The sequence below is a fragment of the Bos mutus genome, chromosome X (genome assembly GCF_027580195.1).
Source record: "Bos mutus isolate GX-2022 chromosome X, NWIPB_WYAK_1.1, whole genome shotgun sequence".
NCBI classification, from domain to species: domain Eukaryota; kingdom Metazoa; phylum Chordata; class Mammalia; order Artiodactyla; family Bovidae; genus Bos; species Bos mutus.
In genome coordinates, this window is record NC_091646.1 from 126,007,609 (window position 1) to 126,022,460 (window position 14,852).

The 14,852-nt window shown below is 42.2% G+C and overlaps 1 protein-coding gene across 1 annotated transcript in view; it reads left to right on the forward strand.

The window, feature by feature from the left end:
* The first annotated feature begins 772 nt into the window (after positions 1-772).
* Positions 773-14,852, forward strand: part of LOC138986360 (U2 small nuclear ribonucleoprotein auxiliary factor 35 kDa subunit-related protein 2-like) — a 46,855-nt gene continuing 32,775 nt past the window's right edge. The window contains exons 1-2 of the mRNA XM_070365724.1: positions 773-873; positions 1,203-1,282. Of these exons, the coding sequence (XP_070221825.1) occupies positions 830-873; positions 1,203-1,282 (124 nt within the window). The 5' untranslated portion in view covers positions 773-829. The remainder of the gene's footprint in view (positions 874-1,202; positions 1,283-14,852) is intronic.

Consider the following 14,852-nt stretch of genomic DNA (forward strand, 5'->3'; position numbering starts at 1 on the left):
TTTTCCTCCAAATCTCAACTAGGAGATTTTTTAAAAGGTATTGTCAGCAAGTAACAAAAAAGCTCTAGAAATCTAGTTTACAGTATAATGAATATAGACAATTTTGTATTGGCAATCATCAAAGTTCCTAAGGGACAATTTAATTAGAACGAATTACATAAGCGAAGAGGTATTACTTGTTGCTACAACTGCAATCATTTCAGAATACGTAATTTAGTAAAATGTTGCACGGCTTAATTTTACACGTTATACGTCAAAGGTATTAAAAAATTTTTTTAATCTTTATTTCTATTTTCTTTATTTTCTCAGATCAAAAAGTTTTCTACTCAGGCAGAGACACTCATACTACCTAAACATTTTTGTATGTATCAATAGCCTATAACATTACGTACATATTTTTCGTTCTCAGGGCATAAACACAACGGCAAGCCGAGTTCGCATTTCCTGCCCAAAGAATTAGGTTCCTTTTGAAACGGGTTGAATCGAAGGGGACGGAATCTGAAGCTTAGGTGGAGCAGCGGAAAGGGGTTGAGGCTCAAGAAACAGTGGAGGCTGCAGTAGTACTGCGTAGTAAGAGTGAACCAGCACTCGACAGACCATTTTCGCGTGTTGGCCACAAGACACCCACGACAGCATCAGAACAAGTGAAGTGCCTAGTACAGACATATTAACTCCAGAGTGTGGAAACAGCCGCACAGTAAACTTCCGGAAAGAAGCGGAAAGTGAACCGAGGGAAGAAGGCTTCAGACTTCCGCTTTTGCCTGCGCTTGCGCATGTTCGTTTCCGCCGTTAGGCCCGCCTCTCGGCTTAGAGGTGCGGACGGAGGGGCATGGAGAAGGTGGCGGCGCGGGAGCTGTTTCCCAAGACACAGAGGTAAGCTGACTGGGAGAAGTGATTGAAAAGAAACAAACAAACAAACCAGGAAGAGCCTAGGTTGCGCACGCAGCCTGGGACAAACAAGTCGGCACCTTCCTGGCACTATTACTGGCGTCCATGGGCTCAGGAAGGCGAGAATCAAAACTGCGAATGGAGACTTAATGGCTGAGGGTAGAAGGGCGAGACGGTTTTGTAACCAAAATATAAAAACCAAGATTTCATTACCTAGTACTAGAGAGACTTTCCTGCACTTGACGCAGTGGAAACGGGGCCTCCAGACCGTATTGCAGGTGTGACCAATGATGGTGTCTGTTTCGTTTTCTCAGCCACAAAAAATACAGAGCCTTCTTGAAGAAGGAAAAACGAAAGAAACGTCGCCGGGAACTGGCTAGACTGAGAGACTCAGGTAATGGACTCATCTTGTTTTCTTTGTATAAACTTGTTGCCCCTACTGCGGCCCAAAATTGAGGCCCCAGTGTCAAAAGAGAGGTGTGTATCTTATGACATGCAGGGTCTGGTTCTCTCGAAATTAAGTTATAACCATATTAGAGAAAATACTGACGTTTTAAATAAGACAGAGAAAGGTACGGTGAATCACTACTATTTGTAAATACTCGTAAAGAACTTGATGTCACAACTGTAAGAATTGTGAATTTCAGCAGCTACTGTGTTAACTACTTAGTCGATGTTTTCCCATATACTGGTTGAGTATATTAATTAGACATTGTTCAGATTTTTCTCAAACTGAAATAGAGTAAGGTACCTATATTGAGCCAAATGGTAACTGAAACTGTTGTTTTTCTTCAACTATTTACAAGCATAAAACTAGTCGTGGAATTTGACTGTAAACATACATACTTAAAACCAAATAAAATCACACAACCCATTCATGTTTACATAAATGTAATACTAGGGATTATATGGAACAAAGTCTTAAAAAAATACTTGTACAGATAGCTGTTCCTGGATTATGTGGTGTTTGTAGTGCTTTATTATTGTTGCCTTATAGTTCTTAAACACTTTTTTCCTGTTGGGAAAAATAGTGGAACCTTAATTTGTCCAGTGATAATACATATTTGGCTGAAAAATGGCAGAACCTAACATTTTCCCATAAACTTGTGTGTGTAATGCAGTAAACTTAGTACTGCTTAGCCAACATGCTTATAAATTCAGATGGATGCACTGCTATCACACAACAGTATCGGCTTTTAATGTTTGTCATCTACATTTTCCAGAACTTGCTTTTTAAGTTGTCCAAGACAGTTCTTGGACTGTAGAGACTGTGACCTCAAGTAAACAGGATTTTTGGACTTGAGAAATGGCCATAGAGGTTTTGTTTACCAATGATGTACCCAGGCAGTGATTCTGCTGCTGCTGCTGCTGCTAAGTCGCTTCAGTCATGTCCGACTCTGTGCGACCCCATAGATGGCAGCCCACCAGGCTCCCCTGTCCCTGGGATTCTCCAGGCAAGAACACTGGAGTGGGTTGCCATTTCCTTCTCCAGTGCTTGAAAGTGAAAAGTGAAAGTGAACTCTCTCAGTCCTGTCCGACTCTGTGCGACCCCATAGACAGCAGCCCACCAGGCTCCTCCGTCCATAAGCAATATGTGGCATATTTGGCATGGAAAAATCGTTGTAAACACACACAACAGGTGACTTCTTTATATTATTAATTAGAAATTAGTCCATTAGCGGCAGAAGAAAATGTCAGGAAAAGTAGGTAGGATAGGTTGGAGTTACTTACTCCTTTTCACACTCACAGCAAATCTTGGTAGGTAGTCATTTGAAATCTTCCTTTCCAAAAACAGATTTAGTATGTTTATAGGTAGGTCACTACTTTGCTTTTTATTATATAGCTAGTGCCATATCTAAAACTAAGCAGTTGTCTGTCAGTTAACAGCTTTGCTCCTAGTTCTGTATATTGTGATTCACAGTTCTTAATCTAGAGAGACTTAATGTATAGAATAAAAAATACTTCTGTTTATTCATTGTAGTACACATTGAATGAGCCAACATATTCCCTAAAATATAGAAAGTATTACTATAAGAGTGAATTGGCTAATGATTTGTAGAAATTTCTCTAACATTGATCTTGCAGTTGTAGGTAATCTTTTCAGCATCTAGTTTAATCTTGGATAGCATGAAATAAACTATCTTGTCACAAATTAAGGTAAAATGTAAAAACAAGCTACAAAACTGAAGTATGATTCTGTTTTTGTTTGAAAGAATTACATGTATAATACAATGAAATACTTGCTACTTTAATGTATGCTGGCAAATATTTGATTATACTTGTAGAGAAAATACCTCACTTGAATTGTTCATAATTATTTTTTTGGACTGTGTGAACTTGATTTTGAAGGGGTTAAAGGTTTAAATGAGTCAGCAGGTATTTTTGAGTATTAGCAGGTGCAAGCAATGTCTACTTAGTGGAAATACCTCTGTAAGTAATTCAGAATTATATCCTCTGCCAGATAAGTGATTTATCTGATAATTGTATCAGAAGTTACTACCATTTGTGGGCCTATTCTCTTTTAATTTAGAAATCTGAAATAGTAAAGTTTATTTGGTTAGAAAGGCAGTTTAATATAGAACTGGGTAAGCCTTTGAAATGACAACCCACTCCAGTGTTCTTGCCTGGAGAATCCCAGGGATGGAGGAGCCTGGTGGGCTGCCGTCTGTGGGGTTGCACAGAGTCGGACACGACTGAAGCAACTTAACATAACATAATACATATGTCACTGTTAAAAATCTTTTTTCTTTTGACTTTGAATGTTGGAAAGCCTCTGTTCCATTTCCTTAAGTGGCTTCAGTTTTCCCTGTGTGTTCCCTTCTCTTGTTGCATTTTTCTCTCAAATATAAATTTTAAATTGGAGAGAATATAGTTTTTATTATAAAAAAATTATATTCTCCTATTTTTAATTTGAAAAGTATTCCAGTATACAGAAAATTGGAAAGAAATAGTTAAGTAACCATCTATGAACTGAGTATCTAATGAACATTTCTGTCTCCTCTCTCTTTTCTCTCTCTATATGTATATTTCTATGTATATTGATATGTGAAAAAATGTATATATACTGGAGAAGGAAATGGCATCCCACTCCAGTACTCCTGGATGGAGGAGCCTGGTAGGCTACAGTCCATGGGGTCCCAAAGAGTCAGACATGACTGAGCGACTTCACTTTCATTTTCATGCATTGGAGAAGGAAGTGGCAACCCATTCCAGTATTCTTGCCTGGAGAATCCCAGGGATGGAGGAGCCTGGTGGGCTGCCATCTCTGGGGTCATACAGAGTCGGACACAACTGAAGCGACATAGCAGCATATATATATGTGTGTGTGTGTCTGTATATATAGATAGATAGATAGATAGATAGAAGCGTATATGTATATGTGTGTATATATAGACAGATAGATAGATACACATTCATGTATAGAAGTTTTTTTACCCTGATAATTGACATGTAAGTTGCAGATATATGGTGCTTCACACCTAAATAATTCAGTTTGCATCTCTAAAGTATACAGACATTTTTCTACAGAATATAACAACTTTGTACTTACATAAATGAAAGGAATTCAGTTTTATGATACACAAATAGCTGTGTATATTATCCAGGATTGAGCTTTGTGTATAACCAGATGTACCTGTTAAATATACATCGTGTATGTATATACTACAGCTTGTATTGATTTTTAAAAAATGAGATCTTGTGGAATGTTCTGAAATGCCTTGCCTTATGGGTTTGTTAGTCCCATGTTAGTCTGTTTATTGCAAAATACTAGAAAGAAGATATTGTATGTTCTTACTACACATATTAGGGGATATGTAGCATCAGGTATAATCATAAGGGATTTGATTTTGGTCATACCTGAATGGTATAGTGGTTTTCCTTACGTTCAGTCTGAATTTGGCAATAAGGAGTTCATGATCTGAGCCACAGTCAACTCCTGGTCTTGTTTTTGCTGACTGTATAGAGCTACTCCATCTTTGACTGCAAAGAATGTAATCAGTCTGATTTTGGTGTTGACCATCTGGTGATGTCCATGTGTAGAGTCTTCTCTTGTGTTGGAAGACGGTGTTCGCTATGACCAGTGCATTCTCTTGGCAAAACTCTTTTAGCCTTTGCCCTGCTTCATTCCGTATTCCAAGGCCAAATTTGCCTGTTATTCCAGGTGTTTCTTGACTTCCTACTTTTGCATTCCAGTCCCCTGAAATGAAAAGAACATCTTTTTTGGGTGTTAGTTCTAAAAGGTCTTGTAGTTAGTTCTTCATAGAACCGTTCAACTGCAGCTTCTTCAGCATTACTGGTTGGGGCATAGACTTGGATTACTGTGATATTGAATGGTTTGCCTTAGAAACAGAGATCATTCTGTCGTTTTTGAGATTGCATCCAAGTACTGCATTTCGGACTCTTGTTGACCATGATGGCTACTCCATTTCTTCTAAGGGATTCCTGCCCACAGTAGTAGATATAATGGTCATCTGAGCTAAATTCACCCATTCCAGTCCATTTTAGTTCGCTGGTTCCTAGAATGTCAACGTCCACTCCTGCTATCTCCTGTTTGACCACTTCGAGTTTGCCTTGATTCATGGACCTAACATTCCAGGTTCCTATGCAATATTGCTCTTTACAGCATCGGACCTTGCTTCTGTCACTAGTCACATCCACAACTGGGTATTGTTTTTGCTTTGGCTCCATCCCTTCATTCTTTCTGGAGTTACTTCTCCTCCGATCTCCAGTAGCATATTGGGCACCTACCAACCTGGGGAGTTCCTCTTTTAGTATCCTATCATTTTGCCTGTTCATACTATTCATGGGGTTCTCAAGGCAAGAATACCAAAGTGGTTTGCCATTCCGTTCTCCAGCGGGCCACATTCTGTCAGACCTCTCCACCATGACCCGCCCATCTTGGGTGGCCCCACGGCTATGGCTTAGTTTCATTGAGTTAGACAAGGCTGTGGTCCTAGTGTGATTAGATTGACTAGTATTCTGTGATTATGGTTTCAGTTTGTCTGCCCTCTGATGCCCTCTTGCAACACCTACCATCTTATTTGGGTTTCTCTTAACCTTGGACGTGGGAAATCTCTTCACAGCTGCTCCAGCAAATCACAGCTGCTGCTGCTTATCTTGGACGAGGGCTATCTCCTCACTGCCTCCCCTCCTGACCTTGAACGTGGAGTAACTCCTCTTGGCCCTCCTGTGCCCAGGCAGCCACTGCTCTTTGGACATGGGGTTGTTCCTTGACCACTGCCCCTGGCCTCGGGTATGGGGTAGCTCCTCCTGGCCGCCGCCCCTGACTTCAGACGTAGGGTAGCTCCTCCCTGCCACTCCTTCGCCGTCGCAGCCTGGCACTCAACAGCCGCCGCGCCTGACCTCAGATGCGAGGTAGCTCCTCTCGGCCGCCGCCCCTGACCTCAGAAGTGGGGTAGCTCCTCCTGGCCACCGCCCCTGACCTCAGCCACAGGGATAGCTCCTCTCCGCCACTCCTGTGCCATCGCAGCCTGGCACTCATGGCATCTGACCTTGGACGTGGGGTAGCTCCTCTTGGCCATGGCCCCTGACCTCGGACGCGGGGTATAGATTTAAGGGACTAGATCTGATAGATAGAGTGCCTGATGAACTGTGGAATGGGGTTCGTGACATTGTATAGGAGACAGGGATCAAGACAATCCCCATGGAAAAGAAATGCAAAAAAGCAAAATGGCTGTCTGGGGAGGCCTTACAAAGAACTGTGAAAAGAAGTGAAAAGCAAAGGAGAAAAAAGATCTAAGCATCTGAATGCAGTTCCAAAGAATAGCAAGAAGATATAAGAAAGCCTTCCTCAGCAATCAGTGCAAAGAAATAGAGAAAAACCACAGAATGGAAAAGACTAGAGATCTCTTCAAGAAAATTAGAGATACCAAGGGAACATTTCATGCAAAGACGGGCTCGATAAAGGACAGAAATGGTTTGGACCTTGTTGGGGGCCAGAGTGAGATACTCCGCCCGTGACAAAGGTCATGAGGAAGGAGGCTCGACATACGCAAAGGCGGGATCGAGCCTCAGGAGTCCCCCTGGAACTCCTCGAGCATCTACCCCCATAACCAGAGCCTGCCTGCTTTACTACTTTGTGCTCACCTACACCTCTGACTTTACGGGGCTGTCCCCACCACCTCTTTTGGAGAAGGAGTTAACCCAGAGCTCAGTTTATAATAATTCCTGGGCGTGATAAGAGTGTTTTAACCTACAAACTCCTCTGAAGGTTCTCTGGCCTGCCTGACAGGCTTGTCCGGCCACATGTGATCGCTCACAGCCTCCCAACCGTGAGAGGCACAAGATGCTTTAAACCTTCTAAAAACAGGTTCCTTAGAAAAGTTAGAAAACTATTAGTATAAGTATAATGGGCGAATTAGAAATTGTGTTGGTGAAGGGTTTTTCATTTGTTGAGCCAGTGTTTGTTGCTAAGTCTCCATATCCCCTGCCCTTACATTAATGAATATATAGAATTAACCTTTGATATTAATCACGTTAGACCTTAGACTAAGTAAATTCTTTCCTTAACTAAAACCCACTACACCCTCACCCTGTAGGAATGTAACTTTATTTGGGTGGCGTCTGTTTTGAGAATAATCAGCCCTGGAGAAATAAGTGTCCTGGTTGATTGACCGCTGTCACAAGGGAGAGGGTCGTAAATTGTCAGCAGGCCCCCTGGCCAGAAGATGATGTAACACCCCTAAGACCTCTGTATACCTTTGTATGAAGCACCTGACTTTGATAAAAGTCAGGACTGCTGACCCCGCGTGACTTTTGCATAACATCTCAGTGTATAAAAGTAGACCATGGGAAATAAAGAATTGGGATCAGTTTCTCAAAATACTGGTCTCCCCATGTCGCTCTCTCTCTCACTCTGGCTGAGTCTCCATCTGGAGCGCGGAACCCACCATGCTTACTAATTATGCCTGGGCTTCTAAGATCCGACCGGGGCGGCCTCAGTGTCTCCTCTCCTTCGGGAGAATGGAAGGACGCCTGTGGCCTACGTAAGTGGTGCAAGCTTCTTGTCTTGAAGTTTTATTGGTCTCCCGCGTAAACCAAGCCACTCAGCCTCTTTTCTCCACTGAATTTTCCTACTGAGCTATCCTCATCCTATTACTCTTTATATCTTTAATTAATATCTAATTGAAGCTATTGTATCCTGATCCTCGCCTATGCCGTCTCTCCTTCGAATACCCTGGATCAGCCGGGGCTGGTCCCCGGCAAGACCTAACAGAAGCAGAAGATATTAAGAGGTGGCAAGAATACACAGAAGACCTGTACAGAAAAGATCTTCACGTCCAAGATAATCACGATGGTGTGATCACTCACCTAGAGCCAGACATCCTGGAATGTGAAGTCAAGTGGGGCTTAGAAAGCATCACTACAAACAAAGCTAGTGGAGGTGATGGTATTCCAGTTGAGCTATTTCAAATCCTGAAAAATGATGCTGTAAAAATGCTGCACTCAATATGCCAACAAACTTGGAAAACTCAGCAGTGGCCACAGGACTGGAAAAGATCAGTTTTCATTCCAATCCCAAAGAAAGGCAATGCCAAAGAATGCTCAAACTACCGCACAATTGCGCTCATCTCACACGCTAGTAAAGTGATGCTCAAAATTCTCCAAGCCAGGCTTCAGCAATATGTGAACTGTGCACTTCCAGACGTTCACGCTGGTTTCAGAAAAGGCAGAGGAATGAGAGACCAAATTGCCAACATCCACTGGATCATTGAAAAAGCAAGAGAGTTCCAGAAAAACATCTATTTCTGCTTTATTAACTATGTCAAAGCCTTTGACTGTGTGGATCACAATAAACCGTGGAAAATTCTTCAAGGGATGGGAATACCAGACCACCTGACCTGCTTCTTGAGAAATCTGTATGCAGGTCAGGAAGCAACAGTTGGAACTGGACATGGAACAACAGACTGGTTCCAAATCAGGAAAGGAGTATATCAAGGCTGTATATTGTCACTGTGCTTATTTAACTTATATGCAGAGTACATATGCAGAAACGCTGGGCTGTAAGAAGCACAAGCTGGAATCAAGATTGCCGGGAGAAATATCAAGAACCTTAGATATGCAGATGACACCACCCTTATGGCAGAAAGTGAAGAGGAACTAATAGGCCTCCTGAGGAAAGTGAAAGAGGACAGTGAAAATAACAGTGATGTTAATAATGATTTCTCTGTTCATCCCACTTTCTCCTTTCCCCACTGTGTCCACAAGTCCATTCTCATTTCTCTATGTCAGCATCTCTCTTCCTTCCATGAAATAGGTTCATCAGTACCATTCCTAGATTTCACATATATGTGTTAGTAAACAATTATTTTTTCAGACTTACTTCACTCTGTGTAAGAGGCTCTAGGTTCATCTCCTCACTGGAACTGACTGAAATTCATTCTTCTTTATGTCTGAGTAACGTTCCATTGTACATATGGACCACATCTTATTTATTCATTCCTCTGCTGATGGACGTTTAGGTTGCTTCCATGTCCTGGCTGTTGTGGATAGTGCTGCAGTTAACATTGGGGTACTTTGTCTTTTAGAATTGTGGTTTTTCTCAGGATATATGCCTAGTAGTGATTTTGCTGGGTCATGTGGCAGTTTTACTCCTAGTTTTTTAAGGAATCTCCATACTGACTGTATCAGTTTACATTCCCACCAGCAGTGCAAGAGAGTTCCCCTTTCTCCATGTCTTCTCCAGCATTTATTTGTAGACTTTTTGATGATGGTCATTCTGACCAGTGTGCGGTGATACCTCATTGTAATTTTGATTTGCATTTTTCTGATAATTAGTGATATTGAACATTTTTTCATGTGTTTGTTCACCATCTCTATTTTCTTTGGAGAGATATCTGCTTAGGTCTTTTGACCACTTTGATTGAGCGTCTTGTTTTCCTGATATTGACTTACGTGAGCTGCTTATGTATTTTGGAGATTAATCTTTTGTCAGTTGATTCATTTTCGATTATTTTCTCTCATTCTCACAGTTTTCACATTGTTTATAGTATCCTCTGCTGTGCAAAACTTTAAGTTTGATTAGGTCCTGCTTAATTTTTTTTTTTTTATTTATTTATTTTTTTAATTTTATGATCCGAAAGTCTACAGGCAATAAATGCTGGAGAGGGTATGGAGAAAAGGGAACCCTCTTACACTGTTGGTGGGAATGCAAACTAGTACAGCCACTATGGAGAACAGTGTGGAGATTCCCTAAAAAACTGGAAATAGAACTGCCTTTTGATCCAGCAGTCCCACTGCTGGGCATACATACTGAGGAAACCAGAATTGAAAGAGACACATGTACCCCAGTGTTCATCGCAGCACTGTTTATAATAGCCAGGACATGGAAGCAACCTAGATGTCCATCAACAGATGAATGGATAAGAAAGCTGTGGTACATATACACAATGGAGTATTATTCAGCCATTAAAAAGAATACATTTGAATCAGTTCTAATGAGGTGGATGAAACTGGAGCCTACTTATTTTTGTTGTTGTTGTTTTTATTCCTTTACACTAGGAAGTGGGTCATAGAGGATCTTGCTATAAATTATGTCAGGGAGTCTGCTGCCTGTGTTTTCCTCTGAGCATTTTATGGTGTCTGGCCTTAAATTTAGATCTTTAATCCATTTTGAGTTTATTTTTGTGTATGCTATTAGAAAGTGTTCTAGTTTTACTCTTTAACATGTAGCTGTCCAGTTTCCTCAGTAACAGTTACTGAAACGGCTTTCTTTTCTCCATTGTATATTCTTGCTTTTTTTGTCAAAGATAAGGTGCTCATAGATGTGTGGGTTTACCTCTGAACTCTCTATCATGCTTCATTGGCCTGTATTTCTGTTTTTGTGCCAGTATCAGACTGTCTTGATAACTCTAGCTTTATAGTCTGTAGTCTGGTAAGTTGATTCCTCCAGCTTAATTCTTTCTCAAGACTGCTTTGGCTATTTGGGACCTTTTGTTTTTCCATACGGATTGTGAAATTTTTTTGTTCTGGTTCTATGAAAACTACCATTGGTAGCTTGATAGGTATTGTGTTGAATCTGTAGGTTGCCTTGGGTAGTAGAGTCATTTTCATAGTACTGATTCTTCCAATCCAAGAACATGGTATATCTGTTCTTCTGTTTATATTGTTTTTTATTTCTTTGATCAGTGTCTTACAGTTTTATGCATACGGGCTTTTTGGCTCTTTAGTAGATTTATTCCTAGGCATTGTATTCTTTTTGTTGCAATGTTGAATGGGATGATTTCCTTAATTTCTCTTTCCAGTTTTCATTGTTGGTGTATTGAAAGGCAAGGCATTTCTATGTGTTTTTTATCATGTGAATTTACTGTATTCATTGATTAGATCTAGTAATTTCCTGATGGCATCTTTAGGCTTTTCTATATATAGTATCATGTCACATGCAAACAGTGAAAATTTTACTTCTTTTCCAATCTAGATTCCTTTTATTTCTGTTTCTTCTGATTGCTGTGACTAAGACTATGTTGAATAATAGTGAGATTGGGCACCCTTGTCTTTTTCTTGATAGATTTTTATCTTGCTTCTTCATCTATAACTTATTTTTTGTTATTTCTTGTTTTTTAGATGGGAGGGACTGTGTTCAGTTTACTGAACAAACTGTTTTACTAGTTGTTTGGCCTGAGGTTTCCAGCAGTGGAGTTTGTAGACTGTTGGTTAGAGCTGGGTCTTGGTGTTGAGACGTGGACCTCTGGGAGAGCTCACTTCAATTAATATTCCTTAAGGTCTGAGGTTTTTTGTATTCCAGCATTTCAGACTCAGCGCTTACACCTCAGGGGCTTGAGCCAGGTCTAAAGCTTGTGAAGCCGGATCTTACAAGCCATGGGATGCAAAAAAGGAAAAAAAAAAAAAAGAAAAATGAAGAGATAGGGGAAAAAAGGCAGAACAACTATAATAAATGAATAAAAGATAACAACCCTTGAAGGGTAATACCAGACTCAATAGCAAAGAGAGAAAAAGAAAAAATATAAATTAAAAATAAAAATGAGTTAAAGTTGCTCAGTTGTGTCTGACTCTTTGTAACCCCATGAACTATACAGTCCATGGAATTCTCCAGGTCAGAACACTGGAGTGGGTATTCTCTGGGGGATCTTCCCAACCCAGGGATTGAACCCAGGTCTCCCACACTGAATGTGGATTCTTTACCAGCTGAGCCACCAAGGAAGCCCGGGAATATTGGAAAGGGCAGCCAATCCCTTCTCCAGGGATCTTTCCAACCCAGGGCTCAAACTGGGGTCTCCTGCATTGCAGGTGGTTTCTTTACCAGCTGAGCTATGAGGGAGCAGAATAATAATGAAGATTTAAAAATAATAGAATAATTTTAGAAAACTAACAAATAGTACAAAAAATAAGAATATGTATGAAAAAACTTCTGGAGGGAAAATGGAACTCCATTAGTAGTAAAAACTCTGAAAGAAACCCCAAACACCAAAAGGCTGAAAAAATTAGGCTGTGAAAGGTGGGGTTTAAGTGGGGAATGACCTAGGTGCTAAGGGTGTTTAGGTACGTGTGGGTTTCTGACCCAGGACGCAGGCCTTCAGAGAGGGCCCTCGGTGGGGGTGGGGGTGAGCCAGGCTCCACACAGCTAAGAGGGTCTCTGCAGTGCCTCTGGCTTTGGGGTATGAGGATAAGGCCAGGCCCCCAGGAAGCTCCCCTGGGCCCTGGGTGGAAGAACACCAGAAGGATTCCCTACTCCTCCACATCTGGAGGAACTCCTCCCTGGACGGCCCTGCTCTGTCTCTCCTCCCTCCTGCATCTGCAGGACCTGCATGGGCTGAGGGTGCCCTCGGAGGTGGCTCTGGAGGACAGAGGAGGGCAGGGGGAGTTGCTGGAGGGTAGAGGGGGGCCCTTGGATGGAGGAGAGAAGGTAGAGGGGGCTCCTGAATCCCCGAGAGCCAGGTCCAGAGGTCAGAGCCCATGGAGGCTTGAGGGAGCATGTATAGGATGTGGACCCTGGAGGGAGGAGGAAATGAGAGAGTATAGAAGAATCCTGGAGGTTAGGAGGGGGCTTTGGAATGGCAGAGGCCTCAACTTGGAGGGAGGAGCAGGGAATGGGGCTTAGATGGGTGCCTTGGAGGGTGGAGGGGCCCCCAAAGGTAGGAAGTGTTCCTTAAGGGTGGAGGGCTTGGCCTGGGCACCTTAGGATGATCCCCAGAGCCGAGTGGGGATAAGAAGGGGACAGTAGGCAGTGCCTTGTTCAGGTGCCTTCTAAAGCTCAGCTGGTCTCTTTCTCTCCCAGCAGGAGCCTTCCCTCCCTCTCACATCCACAGGATTCTCTCATAGGGATCCCTGAAGAGCTATGGTCCCCCAGAGGGAAGAAGACTCCATCGGAGGGAAAAGAGGCCCCAAAGAGCAGAGGCCAGGGGCCCTGGGGCCCAGAAAGCACCCCAGGATCAAGTGAAGGGGGTTACCTAGTGGATCTTTCTATCTCCTCATAGATCCCTCCCCTTCATGATGGAGCAAGTTCACTGCTGCTACCAGCACAAAAGCATCAAAACCACTCTCTTCCTCTACAACAGACCCTCAGTTGATGTCCCCAGGCCTTGAGCTTTCTCCACACTCTTTTGTCTGGTACCTGGTTTCCTCTGAGGCTCCACCCATCAGCCTGTCCTCAGGAGGTCCCCCACCAGCACCTGGTAGGCATCCTAGGCATGGCGAGACATGCACTCTGTACCTTCTCTCACTGTCATCTTGCATACACCTTTTATTCCTGATCTTAGAGAAAATGCTTTCACTTTTTCTCAGTTGAGAGTAATGTTTGCTGTGGGTTTGTTGTATATGGCCTGTTATTATGTTGGCATAGGTTCTTTCTACGGCTATTTTCTGGAGAGTTTCTATCATAAATGGAAGTAGGATTATGTCCGAAGTTTTTTCTGCATCTGTTGAGCTGTTCGTCTTTCTTAATTTATTTGTGTGATGTATCACAGTGATTGATTTGCATATATTGAAGGTTCTACATCCCTGGGATAAATCTCACTTGATTGTGGTGTATGATTCTTTGATTGTGTTGTTGGATTCTGTTTGCTAGAATTTTGTTGAGGATTTTTGCATCTATGTTAATCAGTGATATTCCTGTAATTTTCTTTTTTTCTGGCATCTTTTATAGTGTGGAGATGGTGGCCTCGTGTCCTTTAAAAAAGAGAAATGATTTGATGGGATTTGGTGGAATTGTTCGGAGAAGGCAATGGCAACCCACTCCAGTATTCTTGCCTAGAAAATGGATGGAGAAAATGAAAATGCTCCTCCTGCCATGGACGGAGGAGCCTGGTAGGCTGCACTCCATGGGCTCGCTAAAAGTCAAACACGACTGAGTGACTTCACTTTCACTTTTCACTTTCATGCATTGGAGGAGGAAATGGCAACCCACTCCAGTGTTCTTGCCTGGAGAATCCCAGGCATGGCGGGGCCTGGTGGGCTGCCGTCTATGGGGTCGCACAGAGTTGGACAGGACTGAAGTGACTTAGCATCAGCGGCAGGTGGGATTGTTATTCAAAAAGAAATCATAAGTTGAAATTTGAAAGTTCTCAGCCTGACCACATTAAAAGAAATAAAATGTGTTTGAGAGGGAACCTGAGAGTTTGGCTGGCATTGATAAGAAGATTGGTGTGAGTCACTATCTGAGCAGTAGCTTGAAACTGTTCATGAAGGCAGTTGAGACTGGTCAACCATCGTAGTCAAGGCCCTATTGTCCGGGACAGTTGAGAGAGCACAAAAGAGGTGATCTAATATTATGAGATTATTTTGCCTCCAGCATCTCAATTGAGATGCCTCCAGAATCCAAGAGCTATTCATCAAAAAATGGGAGATTAAGTCTACACTAAAACTGGAATTGTTTTATCAAACAGTGGAAGAATGAACCTGAGGGCATTTTGTTTATTATGGGAGTGGCCCTTTGATCACAAACCCAGTGTGTAAAGTGTGAAGGATATAACTGTATCAAAGAAGGC